Source organism: Apostichopus japonicus, chromosome 12, assembly GCF_037975245.1.
Source record: "Apostichopus japonicus isolate 1M-3 chromosome 12, ASM3797524v1, whole genome shotgun sequence".
NCBI lineage: Eukaryota > Metazoa > Echinodermata > Holothuroidea > Aspidochirotida > Stichopodidae > Apostichopus > Apostichopus japonicus.
In genome coordinates, this window is record NC_092572.1 from 5,664,134 (window position 1) to 5,681,789 (window position 17,656).

General features: G+C 36.5%; 1 protein-coding gene across 3 annotated transcripts in view; it reads left to right on the plus strand.

Moving 5' to 3' along the window:
- LOC139977547 (uncharacterized) overlaps positions 1–1,644 on the plus strand; it is a 41,371-nt gene extending 39,727 nt beyond the window's left edge. For 2 of the 3 annotated variants that reach the window (XM_071986929.1, XM_071986930.1), the window contains one exon: positions 100–1,632. In XM_071986929.1, the coding sequence (XP_071843030.1) occupies positions 100–117 (18 nt within the window). In that variant the 3' untranslated portion in view covers positions 118–1,632. Of the gene's footprint in view, positions 1–99 lie in introns of all 3 variants that reach the window. The other variant, XM_071986931.1, reaches the window with a different exon arrangement.
- The last annotated feature ends 16,012 nt before the right edge of the window (positions 1,645–17,656 follow it).

Here is a 17,656-nt window from a genome sequence, read left to right on the forward strand (position 1 = left end):
TTTCTTCAAATATTTAATAATCCTTGAACTTTTAACTTCATTAAAATCCACTGTGGATCAATAAATCAAATTCATCGATTTTCTAACTTTTTGTCAAAGGAATATCAGGAAATCTAATAAGAAGACCTTTCATAGACGGCAGCATTTATCGCCGACTATCAAATTTGAACGATGAGTATGGAAACATTATATGACGGAAAAACTATCGAAAAGAAATACTTAATATCGACTGACATATTTTTATATTTTCCATCTTTTTACTTGTTATCCTTATTTGAATGTATATATTATGTTAAAGTGTCCGTACTTGGCAAGAATAGGTTTCAATATAGTTTACATTAAAGTAAAGATTTAGAAGAACATTTTGGTACGTGGAATATGCAAATTTTTAAATATTTAATTTAAAAAGAAACCAACTAATGTAATCATTTCATGTAGTGATATATCTCTAAAAAACAATGTGATGAGAGAATATGTTCTCTTGTGAAATAAGTAAGGCAAAATAACTAAGTTAAACTATGATGTATTTATTACATCATAATACAAAGTATGTCAATTTAATTGTAAAAGTAAAAGATGATGATGCATTTTTTTATTGCAACTGCATATATGTGGTTAATTTTCAAATTAAACGCAATTTGTTGCATAGTGATGATACAGAAACAGATTCTTTGCTTTCTGTATTGCCCTTGTGATATTTTCTGTAGAGTATAAGGCTCAATGCTACCGTTAGTTCAATCATCGTGTACTTCCTTCTTGTTAACCACACAGGGATAGGAAACAATTGACCTGGTATTGAAACCAGACAGTGTGATCGTTTAGCTGATTTTGTGCACGAGAGTATCGGTAAAGATTAGGGGATTTCCCGAACGTCGATCAAAGTCGAAAACAACGTTAACAATGCCCTTACTTCAAAGGGGACCAGTTTATTTACTTACCCTGTATACGAAAATAGTGTTAATGGAAGAAAAAGTGTGTGACCTTTAACAAAACTTATTGTTGCAAATATGATGTGTTGCTGGATCTGTCGGTGCATACCTAATATCGACATATCTTCAAATTCAGATATATGGTTGTTGATCATACATAGGAATTTTGTCTACTTTTTCAATACGAAGTATTTTCTGATTTCATCCAGCCTACTTGTTTGTTTTAATAATATAATTGATTGATAGTAATTAGCAGCTCATTGTAATCGTATCAACACAGATAAACCTCGAAGACTTATCATAAACATGTTGACGACATTAACTCCAATGCTTTCAATATGCTTCGTAAATAAGCCTATAGCTATAATACTGTGTTACTTTGTTTATGACACTGCGTTGGTAATTTATCTGAGCATTTTCTCGTTCTCGTTTCAGAAATTATATACCCAATATGAGTTTGAATAGATAAGGTTCGTGTGCTAGAAGAATCAGAAACCTAAGTGATGCTAAGTCTGTGACGTGGCTAACAAATATTAACTCAAATGTTGTTGAATGGTGCATGATATTGTACGTGGTATTATTTATAGTTAAGTCTGTACTCATCTGTTTTCTTAATATTCATCATATCAAATTATATACAATACATGATGTTACAAATTCCGTTAATGAGATTGTCTGCACCATGTCCATCATTTGAAAATTGCATAACAATAAATCATTCAATTGTATAACTGCTCTAACTTGACACCATGCACTTAAACATAAAATTTGTTTTATTTAACTGTAGCCCACAGTCAGCACGAATTCGTTGAATCAATATTAACTTTGCTTCCATTTTATTCCCATTACTCTTCTTACTTCATGTTTTCTAAGTTTACGTTTGATGAAAATATATCTGAGTTATTTTTTTATTCACATAGCCACATATAGAAGATAACTTACAAAGTGTATATAGCCATAACCTTAATACGACAACGACAACTTCAATATAGGTATAGTTATACCGAGTGATTAATAACAACCGTTTTGTAGACAGTCACGCACGATTTCTTCCCTTTGTAAGAATCTTTACAAGCAATCGAAGCGATTGTCAATCTTTGTTTGTTAATATTTTCTTGCGAGTCACTGTGAAATTTATTTGAGATCTAAATGAAAGAAGTAGTATTGGTAGTAGCTTCGACGTAAAGGCAGTATATGATGCTAACACTAATGATACTAACACTATGGCACATTTATTTTACTGGGTAAAAGACCAACACAGGTTTTGCACTAATTTCAGTTCATTGAGCTGCTTAGCAATTTTTACTCAATCTTCAGTGATGATAAAGTATTGGTACCAAGCTGCATTTAGTAACGTTTGTAGTAATTTTTACGTAACTCATTCACAATCATCAGTGCTCTAATTTGACATTGTTAAAACGTACAAGATTGTTTCATTGCTTTGTAACCTACAATCATCATGATCTTTACTTACTCGCTGGGATCTAATCACAGATGCACACGCAAACATTTCATATATTTATGTTGATTTTCAAAGCATTTCCAAAGACATACTGTAAAGCACCCGATAATAGTTACAGTAGTTTCTGTAATCTCTGTGTGAATCGGCTGACTGTAGTCTTAACTCGGTAAACATTGATACACGGATCCAAGGGGTATCAAAGTCAATTCAATCTAGTACAATGAGTCACCGCATTCACAATCACGTATAATGATGGTAATTGTTATGTGTTTGTGTTAAACGGCAATAACATCGTAATATAACTTAATTGGTTCTATATAGTTCATTATGTGTTAAAAGATGATATTACACACTGAATTACTGAATCTGAAACAAAACACAATGGAATCGATAGAACCATTTAGACTATTCTTAGTAGCCACTGCAAGTCCTGACAATCACATATAAGCACTAGTAAATACACACGTACTGAAACATATACATCAATGTGTCAGTGGTTAGTGGGTAAAAGACCAACACAGGTTTACACTTATTTCAATTCATTGAGTTGCTCATAACACTTTACTCAAACTTCCATTACGTAATACTATTGGTCCCAAGATTATCCTGCATTTATTAACATTTGTAGTAACTGTTACGTATCAGACGTTGGTTTGATTTATACTTGTGACTTATAAAGAAGGTTGAGTTTAACACTGTTACCGACATTTATATTAATTACTTGAAGTTTATTTCACAACCGTCGGTGATTTTACAACATAACATGTAACACACACTATAGCACCGTTCTTATTCATAGTGTAATGGCACCGTTTCTACTTCCTTAAGCCATCGTATTACTGTGTGAAATAAGCAATGTCTATACATATATGGATGGTAACGTATTAGGATCAAACTTATATCTATTATAATAATACGAACTTGTGGCTTTTGACAAACAATAGGTTCCTGGGAATTTGAAAAGAAACATTCCAGCAGTATATTTGCATAGGCAGTCGTCTGTTTTCAACCTTTACACTTTTTATCAATTGTTATGCTGCACCAGTGTTTGTCTTACGGTGGTCACACATATTTGACTAGGTGTGGGCGGTATTTAAAAATGATTAATTTATCGTATCAGGTAGCCTTGTTACGATGCCTTGACAATTGCTACCGTTTCTGTGTTGTGTTCGTTATATTGTCCTTGAAGTACCAACGTGCTCTAACTCAATAGTAAATATGTGACGCGCATGTCATGCTGACATCAGGAAAATACAAATGCCACAACTTAACTGGTGTAGTATAATATATGAGAAAGCAAAATCTTATACAACAATGAAAATTCGAATGCAAACATATTTCGGAATTTAAAGCATTTCCATTACATTCTGGAATTAAGTAATAATAAAAATAATAACAATGGCCTTCCTTCTCAAAATTATAATTACCGTCAAACACATCAAATTACAGCTATATTCAATTGATTAATTCCATGTTAATATTTTATAGGTTGATATTCAGATTCCACACGATTCTGTGTATACCATGATGCTAATTCAAAGTCATGAAACATGATCAAGTTTCTCGCGTTTTGCTTGACATTCTTATTATGATGAAACTGAAGAACAACCGTCAATATGATATACGTCACTAAGTGCAAAAATGTAGGTAAAATTAAAAAAAAAATAGTAGTTGAGAAGCTCTGTATAACAAAAACAAACAAACATATAAACGTGTCCTTTTACTTAAATCGGTATGTAAATATCAAACTCAAAATGTAGCAACCTTTTGCAGATATATGTGATTAAAGTCAGAATTATAATCTGTAAGGCAGAAAAATATTCAATCAGTTTCACTTCAGGAATAATATTGATTTGAACTAATTTAAAGATACGTGTGATAATGTAACTACAAGGTTATGTTCTTGCAGTTATGTCATATGCATCACCATTTCAGCAAACGAACCATCAACAAGCATAATAAGTCCATTGTGATTTCCGAGGCAACATAACCGATCTAGTGATGTGCACATAATTAAATTATTCAGTCTAGTATGTGATTTTTTATTGTGTGTGTGTGTGTGGGGGGGGGGGTAATTCTAAATCCCCTAACTGTTTGAATTTTGGGCAGTAGCTGGTGTAGAGGTCCTCCTTAGCTTAGACGTCAAATTGTGCATTCTGGGGCATATTGGAACTGCAACTGCCGGTAAATATATCTAGGCAAAAAACTATGCTCATGAATTGAATTGAATTTATGTGTACGATTGAAAAACGGATGTATTCAACTTAAACTGCAAATACCTCTCCCTTGTTCACGATTGATTCAACACATCAGCGTTTCTTGAGACTCGAGAAGTGATATAATTCTTCCACATCGCATGTAAATAAATCCACGACTGGAGATGAAAGTTGGCAATGAGCACGCCATTGAACGGCATCATTGGGGAAGATAACAACTAAAGGTGTTCTTTTGACTTACGGTCTGTCGCATTTTGCGGTGAATTGGTGGAATATTTTATATTTTTTCACAACTAAAACCCTAGTTAGAGCAGTGTATTATCGTTGACACGTTAATTTCTATGTAAGAACAAAAGAAACAGCCAAGAACGTATGTATAATTAAGAAAGAGAAGAAACTGATTTGGTTTAACGCAGGTATCCAGAACTGCACAAGCAACAATTGCTTAGTATCGAATTATTTTCCCTAGTTTCCCACAATTGGTAAAAACAAGCCCAGTGACGCGTCGAGATTGGATGAGAATACATTTTATTTCAAAAGCCGGAAACTGCTATACTTGCAAAATGATTAAAGATTCGAATTCAAGCCGTAATACTACAAAACAATTGTTTAAAAATTTGATACAATAGTTCTCTGCTTTATGTTATTGAAATTTTATGTCTTTGTCCAACAAAACCATGTAGAAGAGAAAAATTAAGTTTACCTTTCTTCTCCCTAAAATCGACAGTTATGTTTGTTTGTAACAAAACATGATGGTACTATTTCATGTTATATTTTATTATCGCAGTGTCATTGAATATCCTAAAACAATGTTGTATAGAACGAGCTACAGAACCATCGCATAGGGAGTGAAAACACAGCGATATGTATGTTCTGTCGTAGACAAGAAATTAATATATGTTAATGTGGAGAGAGAGAGAAAAAGAGGGGGGGGGGGGCGAATCTTGAAGGTTATTATCGAATTCGACGAACATGCTTTCGAATTTGGTTGTAAGTTTAGTAGCAGTACGGTAGGTACCATGCCTGTTGAAGGTTGAAGTAGAGTGTGCCAACATATCTAAAATATGGACAAGAAACAGTTTGCTTACTCAAATAAACCGTATCACTTTAGATCTTATATCTAACTTAACCAACAACTATACAACAAGACAGAAAGGGAACCACATTATGCTCTTTTGATTAAAACGTTTTGAGAAATGTCACCAATTATAGAGACTGAACACTAACAGCAAACAGCTCTATCAATTTTCAACCTCAGACCCTTACATCGAGAGTATAATTGTATAAACACTCTTAATGCTAACATGTTCTAATATACTTACAACATGGAGTCTGGCCAATTAAGTACAACAACATAAATAGGTCAATGTTGCGATTTAATAAGAAGAAACAAACCTAAACAATACGAATCATTGCAGCATGCATCGACAAATGCCAATTGTAAGACATCGCGGTGAATAAAAGAAATGATTAAATGCATTGAAAACTCGCCCCAAACGGCGTGCGGCCATCTGAAAAAGTTAACTTTCTGTTGCTTGCAAGTGACTTTTTGTTCGTGTCGCTAAAAAATGCAGACAGTTATGAAACGTGATACCTTAATTGTTATCTTTAGCTGGACCTGAGATGTCCATCGCTGTATCGTTTGTTTACTGTGCTGTGGGTATAGACCGCAGCTGTATGTACTGACTGAACACTTGTGTATAATTACCGACGGTAGCAAGCTGTGTGTTTGTATTTTCTGGGATCGATGGTGTTGTTTAACACTTCTGTTACACCTCATTCGAAAATAGGTCAAAATACCGGCATTAGACGTTTATTTTTGCCCTAGTATTCACACCTTTTAAGTGGTTATCGCTTATGTTCTTGTTCTCCAAAAACAATGTAACTTCGTTCTTAAAAAATAAACTGTATTTCAAATTATTTTGGTGGTTAGAAGAAGTTAGACTTGTAAATGTTTTTGCTATTATCTCATGGAAGAACCTGATGTGCAAGATGAAAGTTTATATTCTAAGCACAGTAACTCAAATTACACTGCAAAACCACATAGTACCTCCAGCTTGTCTATATAGAAGATGACGATGCATGGTCGGTTTACCGCAAGAGATGGATGTACTTCTGAAAATCTCTATGGCATATGTCATAGTGCCTAAAATAAATTTCTTTCTCGGAATTAAATTTTAAAACTACGGCAACACACCACTTCATCACTAACAAGTGATCGGGTTTTGTTTTAGTAACGTCTAGAGGTCGTGCGCTGACCTACATGGAGTGTGACCACTCCCGATTTTGCAATTTCCCAAGATCAGGCCCCGAAAATCCCAAGAAATCCCAAAGACACTGTACTGTATGGATATCTAGCAATATCTATCTATAGGAATTCCCAAGATCATCCCTTAACTGAAGGCAAATAGATACTTGAAGCCTTCACTGTATAATGAACTTTAAACTGTGCGTCTTTCGAAATGAAAAGATTGTGGGGCGTTGCTAAAAAACAAATACAAGGTATTTATTTCAGTCTCATTTCAATTATTCGAATTTGTAAGCAAACAGCCGATATCACATCATATCAGTGACCATGAAATTGGCGTTCCAGTATGAACAACTTCCAAACTGTTAGTGTGTGTAGTGTTCGGTTTCGGAAATATCTGGTATTTTTCCATTCCTTCAACGAAGTTTTATATTAGCCGTTATAAGTGGTTTTAATATATGTACACCAATGCATGGGCGCAGATCCTGGCCTGGACAGCGGGACGTGTCCCCACTAGCTTTTTCATTAGTGGGGACATGATATATCGTGTCCCCATCAAGTTGTCTTGACCAAACGTTGCATTTCAAAATCCCCTGTATTGAACTTTGGCGCAGTTTGATCCAGCATTGTGCAAATGACATGCTATAAAAGAAAAGAATTATTATAATTGACACTGTTAGGCGTGACTTCTCCGCTTAAGTATCAACACATTCAATCATGTGAAACATACTCTGTACACGAGACTGGTAAATTGTGGTCAGCAAAACGGACTGAGTGCGAACCAAACAATCATTAACAACTCACACTGTGTGTTGCCAATTTGAGCTAGATTCACGTACGGTTCTCATTTTATTATATTTATCCACAGTTGTTAAATATAGGACGGAAATCGCATTTGCGGCAGTCTATACTTGTTTTCTGGGATAGGACTCCAGACCCATCGTATACAAAAGTCTACCTGGATTGTTTGTCCCCTGATTTTTTTTTCTGCAGACGCCTATGTATTTCCCCAAACTAAATTTCTAAGCCATGAGATCTAAAACTTAGGGAGGTTTGGGAGCATCATTGGGTCTGGGAAGTGTTATTTCCGGCGATCTAGGAGGTATATATTTGCCCAAAAAATTCTTGTACGCTACGTGAGAACCCGTGGTCGCGCTCCACTTAGATAGTATCAGAGAACAGACAAGCGTCCCCACCATTATCCAAGACTGCACTGCGCCCATGCACCAATAAATTAACCGACTGTCCCTGACCAACATTCTTACACATACCTTCCTCTACCTGTGCAATTTTGACCGGTCTGTTAGGGATTGAAGAAGGTTTTTTACTATATTGGTTGTCCATAGATGAAAATTTGTGCAACATTATGGGTATGTTTTGAAGTGAATTTATTTCACGAGAAATGTGAATTGTCAAATTCTGAACACATAATGGGCTTAAAACTTTAAAAAGTGGGGCTGACGGGTATTGTGGTCCGCGACGTAGAATCACCTACAAAAGCAATGACCCACAGGAGATGCGATGAGGTCGCACATGATGTGACTGGTGACAATCTTCTAAAAGGTTATGGATGAAAAACAATTATTTGGTTCTCGGGCAAAAGTGTAAATCTGGTTGGTCATTTTCAAGCCCGAGAAGTGCCATTTCCGGTGATCTGGGGGGTATCAAAACCAGAAATTTTCTTGTACGCTGCGCGCCAACCGATGGTGGCGCTCCGCTTAGATAGTAATTCGCGCCCCCCCCCCCGGGTTAGAAAATCCCTGATAACGGTTAATTTCTAACAACATCAATCAATAACCTGTTCCTGATCAGTTAGCCTAAAAAATATCATTTTTTGTTTTAAAACAAAATGGTTACGAGTGTAAACTTGGTCAGTTAATGTGTGACATTCTCTGTGACTATGTTTGTAGTGTATATGAGATCTGTTCATGGAATATTACCTTATAATGTGTACATTTGATCTAATGTATGCTGAATGGCGCAAGTATATGGGCTCACAGTAGGTGGTAATAGGGTCTCATTTAAAATGTGGAAAGGCAAATCTAAGCCAGTTGGCTTTCTAGACCATTTATTTCCTCTCTAGTTATTAGTGAGTTCAATATCTTGAAGAAAAACAAGTATTTCAAACTAAATTGCTTGTTGAGATCATTCACTCGGTTGTTCCTAAAAACATTTGCAAAATATCACTCCATTTGAAAAAAAACAATCATACCTTAACTATACAAACTGCTATAAGGAGTGGCTTTTGACTTAAATATTCAGCATTTTGTTTAGAGTAATTAACTTCTGCCAAAGGTTGTCCCATTGAATAAACATTGTTTTTGTACATGATTCATAATTACTGTGCATTAACTAGTGATGGGAACGTTCTAGCCAACTGCTCCCGGGTATACGTTTGTTATTTTCGGCCGTTTCCCCCAGGGACCCGTAGGGGATGCGACGGTGTTTAATATGGAGATAGCGAATGGTTCACAAAATGTGCAAGTTTAGCAGAAGTATAGGTAAAATAAGTGTTAAAGTGTTGTACTTTGGTTGGCCTATGTTTGATTATTTAAATGTAGCTCATTATCCTGCTTGGTTAAAAGTAGTACTTAAGAATAAAATAAATGTAATTGTAGTTTGAAAAATATAATAGTATCGTATCATTTTACTGGGCTTCACTTCCTATGAGGTTGTTTAGACAGTAGGAAATTATAGCATTCCAACATATTTAATTTACATTTGGCAATATATGTACTTAACATAACCTGTTTCCATTGAGTTGTATTAATCATCCTAAAATTTGTAATAAGTATGATAAAATAGGCTAGGTTACATTAATGTATATCTTAAGTTAGGTATAAGCCTAGTCATTGACCTGTCATATAGCCATCTATGTTGGATTTCAGACGCATGTTTCTAAAATGTAATTTATACTTGGTGAATCAAAGTGATGATACCTTTAACATTGAAATGCGAATGCCAGTTCCTGTTGACGAGTACAAGCGCAAGTAGCATGCAAAGCCGTGAGTATTTTTCAATATTTTGACATTTGCTGATTACGAGAACGATTGCAAATTAGCTATTTGTACTTGCACGAGTACGAAGTACAAGTGTGTTGCATTTAAGACGTATAAAATGTACTTAGTACTATTCGTCGATGCATGTGGATTCTTACATTTAATAAGCAAAATTGTCCCTTTATTAACCTTTAGATTACAATACAAAATTGATTGAAACACTTTTAGGTCATGTAATGGATGCCAAATGTCACATTTGTAAAGGAAACATTTCCTTGCACTTATAACTTGTCTCACTGTTGGAGATCTTCTCATAATTAAAACGGCAAACGCATTTAGGTCGGTGCATGCACCAGCTAAACAAATTTGCAACCTGACAACCTCAAAGAACTGTTCGGTAATTAATTTCTAGATAGTGTTGATGATTGTTTCTATACGTTTAGACCATTAAAAGGTCAATGAGTGGCCTAGAAATTTTGCGGAAAGGATTGGTGGGTGGCAGAAGGGAAACACAGCTAAATTTGGGCCCTTCCTTTAAAGAAAGTGATATTTTGTTTTGGTACTATACCAAAATGCAGAGGATATGCAATCGCTTACTCTACGAATGTAACATTGTTATATTAATGTACATTTCCAAAAGAAGGCTTCACCGAAATGCTCATACGTACCCACGTGTTACTGTGACGTGTGCTTCAGCGGAAATTCTCTAGCTGAGCTTGTACTTCAGAGTGTAATTTTGATTAGTCATGGATGGAAGCATCACACCAGGTCGGACAATGTCTTCTTGGTCAGGAAACACGAGAGCTCAACGCATCAGACCAGACAGCTGCAAACTCACCAGTTGCATGTATTATACCAGGAAGTATATATCTTCGTGTCCTAGGTTTCCTGGTATATTATCTTTAATAACGCGTAATGCGAACGTGATCTCCAATGATCATGGAACATCTGAGAAAGGATATCTCAATTGTAACATCACGGCTGATATTTCAATTGATTACAACATGCAGCAACATTTTACCCGACCTGACGATTAAGATGAAAATGACATAAAATAATACACACGCAAACGTTAATACTTTCCCTTTTCCTGATGTAAGTGATAGTTCTTAATAATTACTCACTGCGAAGTGTGACTTTTTTGTTCTAATTATATTACTTCCTCCCTGTTTAATGCAATGTTTGCTACTGACATATTAACATGATCGAACATATTTGGAACTAAATTTCTGCATGTTAATCATAACTGTATTTAATTCAGATTTTGCTTCTTATCATTTACTATTATAAAAGAGATACCCATTTGCATTCGTCAAAGGAAAAGTAATGAACTAAATTAAAGGCCTTCCAGTTCTCATATTTTTTTATAATCCTTTGTCCTAATAGGTATCACGCGTTTTTTTTTTTTGATAGCAAATGTTTAGCAGGTATTTTATAACATTGTAAAGTTAGTGTATAGGCTGATAAGAGTACTATTGGGGGCTTAACAGAGAAAAATACGCCGATGTCGTTGTCGGTAACTCCGTCGCTTCAAAGATATTCTGTTTCCCTGGCTATCGTTTACATTTAAACATTCCTACTGTGACAAGTAATGTAAGCCTGTGGAGCAGGCAAATTGCCTGCTCCACAGGCTTACATTAATTGCCTGAGGCAATAATACAAATCATAACATAGGAGCCAGATTCTCTTCCACCTTAAACTTATTAACAAACAAAGATCCATTGAGAATGAACAAAATGCCACTCCGCAATATGGTATATGTAACATGTAATACTTAACAAATGTTACATTTGCATTTTCAATGTTTAATTGACCCTTTATACTTATCCTAGTATCACAAACGAAACATCTAACCACAGCTGTCATCACAAAATATTCTCTACCTTTGAATCAATCAATTATCGTTGAATCCTAAAATACCATAAGAAAGGATATTTTAACGATGATGTATTTGTTATTGAAGTTATTTTTGTTTCTTTGTTGTTTAGAATAAGCGAGTGAATGGCTTGAGCAAAGTCCAATGACCTATCCATTCGACCCTGTCTCTTTCTGTGCGTGCCTATCTAGTAGTTTTGTGTTTTCCATGTTCTCAAATAAGCCATAACAAAAAACCGACATTTGAATAGATTCTTGCGCGAGGCTATTCAATCAATCACGAGACAACTAATTCCATCACCCGATGAATCCGGTGTACTCTTCCGATGTTATGAACACACGTACGAGCACACAGGAAGACAGCCAGACATCGGAAAGGACGTAAAATGGAAGCTGTAATAATTTTAGATAAAATGAACCGTACTTTGACTTGGTTACTGGTAGGGACATTGTAAAGATCTACAAATGTAATTGAGTGGTAGTAAGAAACTCGTTGTTTTAAGTTTAGGACCCAAATATTTGTGTTTGGAGTCAACCGAGTTCGTAGACATAACAAGGGGCTAGGCTTGTTAGGGTGTATGTGATTCACTGCAACGTTAGACACTAGATTATAAACCACCCTTTTTTTTGTTTCGTAAGAGTATTTGCGACCTAGAGAGCATTTGTACATTTGGCTCAAATATTTATGATCTTGAAGAAAACAATTGAGGGGAAGAATATTGAAAGGTAACAGCAAATTGTACATTTTAGTATTTTCACTCAGTAAGGCGAGGCTGTACTACTCAATATACAGGAGCGATATACCTTCGCACGAGTCATATTCGCCAGAGTCATTATACTCACGAGTCATTACACTCACGAGCCATTATACTTACGAGGCCCTTGTTTTAAACAGTTGTTAAATTGGAATAACTTGATTTGTGGATACATGTTATTGAGTACAAGAACACTCTTCTTTTCTGTAAAGTTCACAGGTCATTTGAGATTAAACGAGATTAAAGTATGAAAACCCTGTAAACACGATAACTCAGTAAATACATCTATCTTGTAATCAAGGGTAGACATTAGCTTGTGAGAACACTATCAAGGAAAGTGGTTCTTCAATCATCTCTTTGATATACATATGAGACCAGCATGGACCAGCAGCCAGTTTGTTATTTAAACGATAGATACGTGTAGTTTTTACCTTATTCTGTGTAACGAATCAGTTCAAGAATGATTGACAACTAGCCCGTTGGTGTAAACATTGACCAAAATATGACCAGAATTTTAAAGAAAGTTAGCTTTCAGCCTTAAGTATACTTACGGGAGAGCTTGTTAAGAGCCAGACGACCATCCACAAGAAAGATTACTAGACAGGTTTGTCATGTATGAGAGCCTATATATCAGCGACATTTAAAAACAAACAAAAAACAAACAATAATCGCTATTTGGCAAGCGTAACAACAGTTCATTGCACCAAATAATTGATTAACTTGTCACTAATATAATTTGTATTCTCTGTAAATGTTACAGGTATTGCAAGATTTAAAGTCAATTATTTCCAACCTTTGCAAGGTACATACAATCTGCTTCGTAACTCACACTGAAAATGATATTTCTATGCAATAACAAATTCTCCGGATGTATAACTTAAAATCAAATGTAACAGAATAATTGAAATGCTGGTTGCACCAATGTTGTCCCAAACAAATCCCGAAGAGCTTTAGCTATAACTGGTGCCACTTTTTTTTCTTTAAAGTTACTTTGTATCTGTACAATAGCTACATAGCTATAGGCTTGGGAGAACCTCACTGCACCTCTGCATAATATGTTCTTGCCATCTTCATTACAAAATACTATTGCTCCAATATCCAATATTGACCCCCAACAGCTTAGCTATGGCAATATTAATCTTATACCCATACCCAAGGCGGTTGGAAAGGCATTTGTCGAGTAGAAAATTCGCAACTAAGGTGCCGATGAGAATTGGAAACTTTGCATGAAATCACGATACCGAAGTTTTTCAGAACTCCTCAAATTGTGTAAATTAGGTGTCAATCATGTGGAAAACACACCGAAAAGTCCTTAATAAGATTTTCTATACATCTCGTGTATTTGTGTTCTGACTCGAAACGGTGTTTTTCTTCACTTCTTCGTGTAACCAAACCAAATTCTATTTATCTTTGTGAGCATATGTCAACAACGGGAAAATCCGAATCGAGAACTATTAATTTTTTGGGTAATTAATCTTTTCCCGTATGACAAAGATATTAGGTAAAGTATTCTAAATAAAATAAACTTATTTTTCTGTATTATCACTATTCAAGCAAAGATATGTGTGATTAATAGCAATTAGTACATACACATAGCACAACTGTAAGCAGGCTGCTTGTAACTCTGTTCGGGGACAAATAAAAATGTTATCCAAAAACTCATTTAAACAGAATACCGGGCCGCGAATATTTTTTCCCAAACTGAACTGACACTGATATAATATCCTAGATTCTGATTGGCTCTCAGCGAGCACGTGATATACTTTAATATTCAACATGGATCCCTCGATAATCTGTCGATATCAGTATGATATTCACATTAGCAATTTTCTAGAACTTTTGGTAGGTATATATGAACGAAAGTATATAGTGTTCTTAACACAATGAAGCAACTATTCCCAACTACTGCGCCCATTATAGGCAGTCCTCGAACGTTTGTTTACTCGCTTGACTCCGCTCTACACAACACATGTGATGCAGCCTATTGTACTGTGTATAGTATACAACACAATAAAACACAGTGCATTTGTAATTGCATACACATGTAGCCGATGTACATATGTACGAGTTGTTTGTGTACATTCGGAGTTGCGATACTTTTAGTTTTATCATCATTAATTCAAAATGTATTCAGTCATTGAATCATGGTAGGCCTAGTCGAATATGCAGTGGCCATGAAGACGGCGAGCGAGTGTGTGCCAGCCAGTGAGTGTATACAAAAAAAGGCATTTGACGATATGGCTGTGTCTTTTGACTTGTTAACTAGTTGTATATAGCCTTATAAACTATACGTACGGAAACACAAATGTTTGCCGGCACCATTAGACGTTCTTGTACATGGTGACCTAGTAGGCCTGCATTAACCGTATATACGTATTCGTATTAGTTCGAGATCTCAAATTCACTATAGGCCCTACCGCCCTTACAGTAGCTCTCGATAACTGGAAAGCCTCACATTTTATCTACACGTATAGGCACACTTAGGCCTACAGACTTTAACTTAGCCTGTATAAGGCCTAAACACGTATTTTTGAAATGATGTGGCCCATGAGGATTGGTATGATCAACACTTACAGTGTCACATACATTCATTGATAAACGCAGACTACCATTCCGGTTTTGATCAACCAATCAGAAATAATTTCAGTGTCAGTTCAGTTTGGGAAAAATATATTCGCTACCGGGCCTACACACTCATCAACTCTACGAACGTACCAAAGTGTTATTACTGTACATTTTCAAAATGATGCATTATCAACAGCTTATGCATATCAATATACTACTTTCACGTGTGATTCAACAGAGTTTCTCTCTCTGAGCGTGCACATGATTAGTCACTGCACCACGTATCAATGTATTGTTTAATATTGACTAACGTGTATGTGTGTTTTTTGTTTGCATTGGACATTATGAAAATATACCCGTGTGCTTGCGTAAATGAAGGATCAACTCAATTAACTGATTAATTATCTTTAGGTTCCTAATTGTCAATATACCTAAACTTGACACTCTGTTTGGTATGTTAACTGTTCGTGTAAGTCTCTCTTCAATACACACTTCAAATGGAAGTTTATTCGACTGCTCTATCCAACAACACTGTTACCCTGTCGGGGTAGGTGGGACTTCTGCTGACAGTGTGGTCAACTATTAATGATAACGATGCAGATAATGATGATGATAAAGATCAAGATCGTGATCGAGATCAATATCGAGATCATGTACATGATCATGATAATTGTCCACGACCCCGTCCCGGTCCCATCCCCGTCCCTGTCCCCGTCCCGGTATCCATATTCCAGTCCCCGTTGTTACGAGGGCCCATTGTAGCCTAACGCTAGTCACTGCTAGTGAGGAACCTAATGTTATAATATAGAAAGTATTTGAAATTGCCTACGTAACAAATCAATATTTGAGAAATTAGGTCGGGTTATCGTGTCAGAATGTTATAATACACGATTGTTCTAGTATATTCCTTATGATGACGCGCTGGTCTCGTGTTAACGTCGGCTTACGTGAAATAGCGTGCAAGCTGTGCACGCATCTTCGTGGATTCTCTGGAATGTTCGCGAGATGTGCAAAGGACTTCCGCGAATAGAGAAACCTGGTCGCGTTGTTACTCAGGTGTATCGAGAAAGATCTGGATGATTCTTGACATGACGAAGCGTATAAAAACCCGCCCGGATTGAAGAGTTTCTCAGTTTCTGTACGAATACAAGCGTCGACACATACTATACCTTTCTACTATATATCGTCAGTGCTCAACTGCCAGTACTTTCTGAGGGATTGCGATATCGATACCAAGATTGATTCTACACTTCCACTCAGAAGTTTGAAGAGGACTTTGCTGTGAAACTACAGTTTTCCAGTCGTTATTTCGGAGAAGGTGAAGAATTTCTGTCTCCGTTGAGGAAGTTCGTTACGCCAGGAGTTGGTAGCTATATAGCTGATTTTGGACTAACTCTGGTAATATTTAGTCGGAGAGAAGTTCGACTTGTGCTTCACTTGATTGTGGCTGGAAGTCCGTCTTCAATTTTGGAGCATCGCCGGAAAGAAGGTGACTGCTGTTTCTGGGATCGCGAGAAACTTCGTCGAGGGCCAGTGAATTTCGCGGTACAACGGACCGAGAATCGTCGTCATCAAGGTAGCGTGGCCGCTGAGGGATATCGCCGTTGGAAGAGACCAGCGTGTTTTAAAGTGTATCCTACCTTGTTAAGTTTGTGAGTAATTTTCTATATATTTCTAATTACCACTTGTTGTTGTAAGTTCAAACTCCATTGTTCAATATAGTTTACGTTCTCATTCAAATTCTCTAGACTCTTCAATTTGTCTGTGTTCCTCTCAAAAACGAACCTAGGCTTGTGTCTCGTTTAAAATTAATTATCGAGACCTCTCGCATTCCAACGTAACACCGTATTAATTTCGTCGTCTTTATCATCGTCGTTGTCAGCGTCCTTGTCATCGTCGTCGTCATCGTCATCGATATCGTCATTATCCTCCCCTTCCTCATATTCATCCTCCGCTTCCTCTTATTCATCCTTCTCCTTCTCTTCTTCCTCCTCATCCTCCTCATCCTCCCCATCCTCCTCAACCCCATCATCCTCCTCATCCTCCTCATCCTCCTCATCCCCCTCATCCTCCTTATCCTCCTCCTCCTCCTCCTCCTCCTCCTCCTCCTCCTCCTCCTCACCCTCCTCATACTCGTCATCCTCCTTCTAATTCTCTTCCTCCCCTCCTCTTCCTCAACCCCTCCTCGTTCTCGTCCTCCTCGCCGTCGTCATCGTCATTGTCAATATCGTCGTCGTTGTCGTCGTCGTCGTCATCGACATCATAATCATCACCATGCGAAAGAGAGTGCGAAGGCGAAGGCTAAGGATAAGGCTAATTAATAACCTCCATATTTAAACCTTCAGGTACCACTGCCTTACCTTATACAGCCAATGTAACAAATTCGTCCCCGTCTACCAATGAGCGTACAAGAACTAAGGGTATGTGGACTTACATTCACTTTTTGGCCAACTGTCCTTGCTAGGAAATAGTTTCTTAATAACGCTCAATTAAGTCTTTCTGTACTCGAAAACGGGGAATTCAGAACTGATTCTTTGTTGAAATTTTATTAATGCCTCTTTGCATTTAAATTTCGAAAGCTAATTTATATTTACAGAATATCAAAGC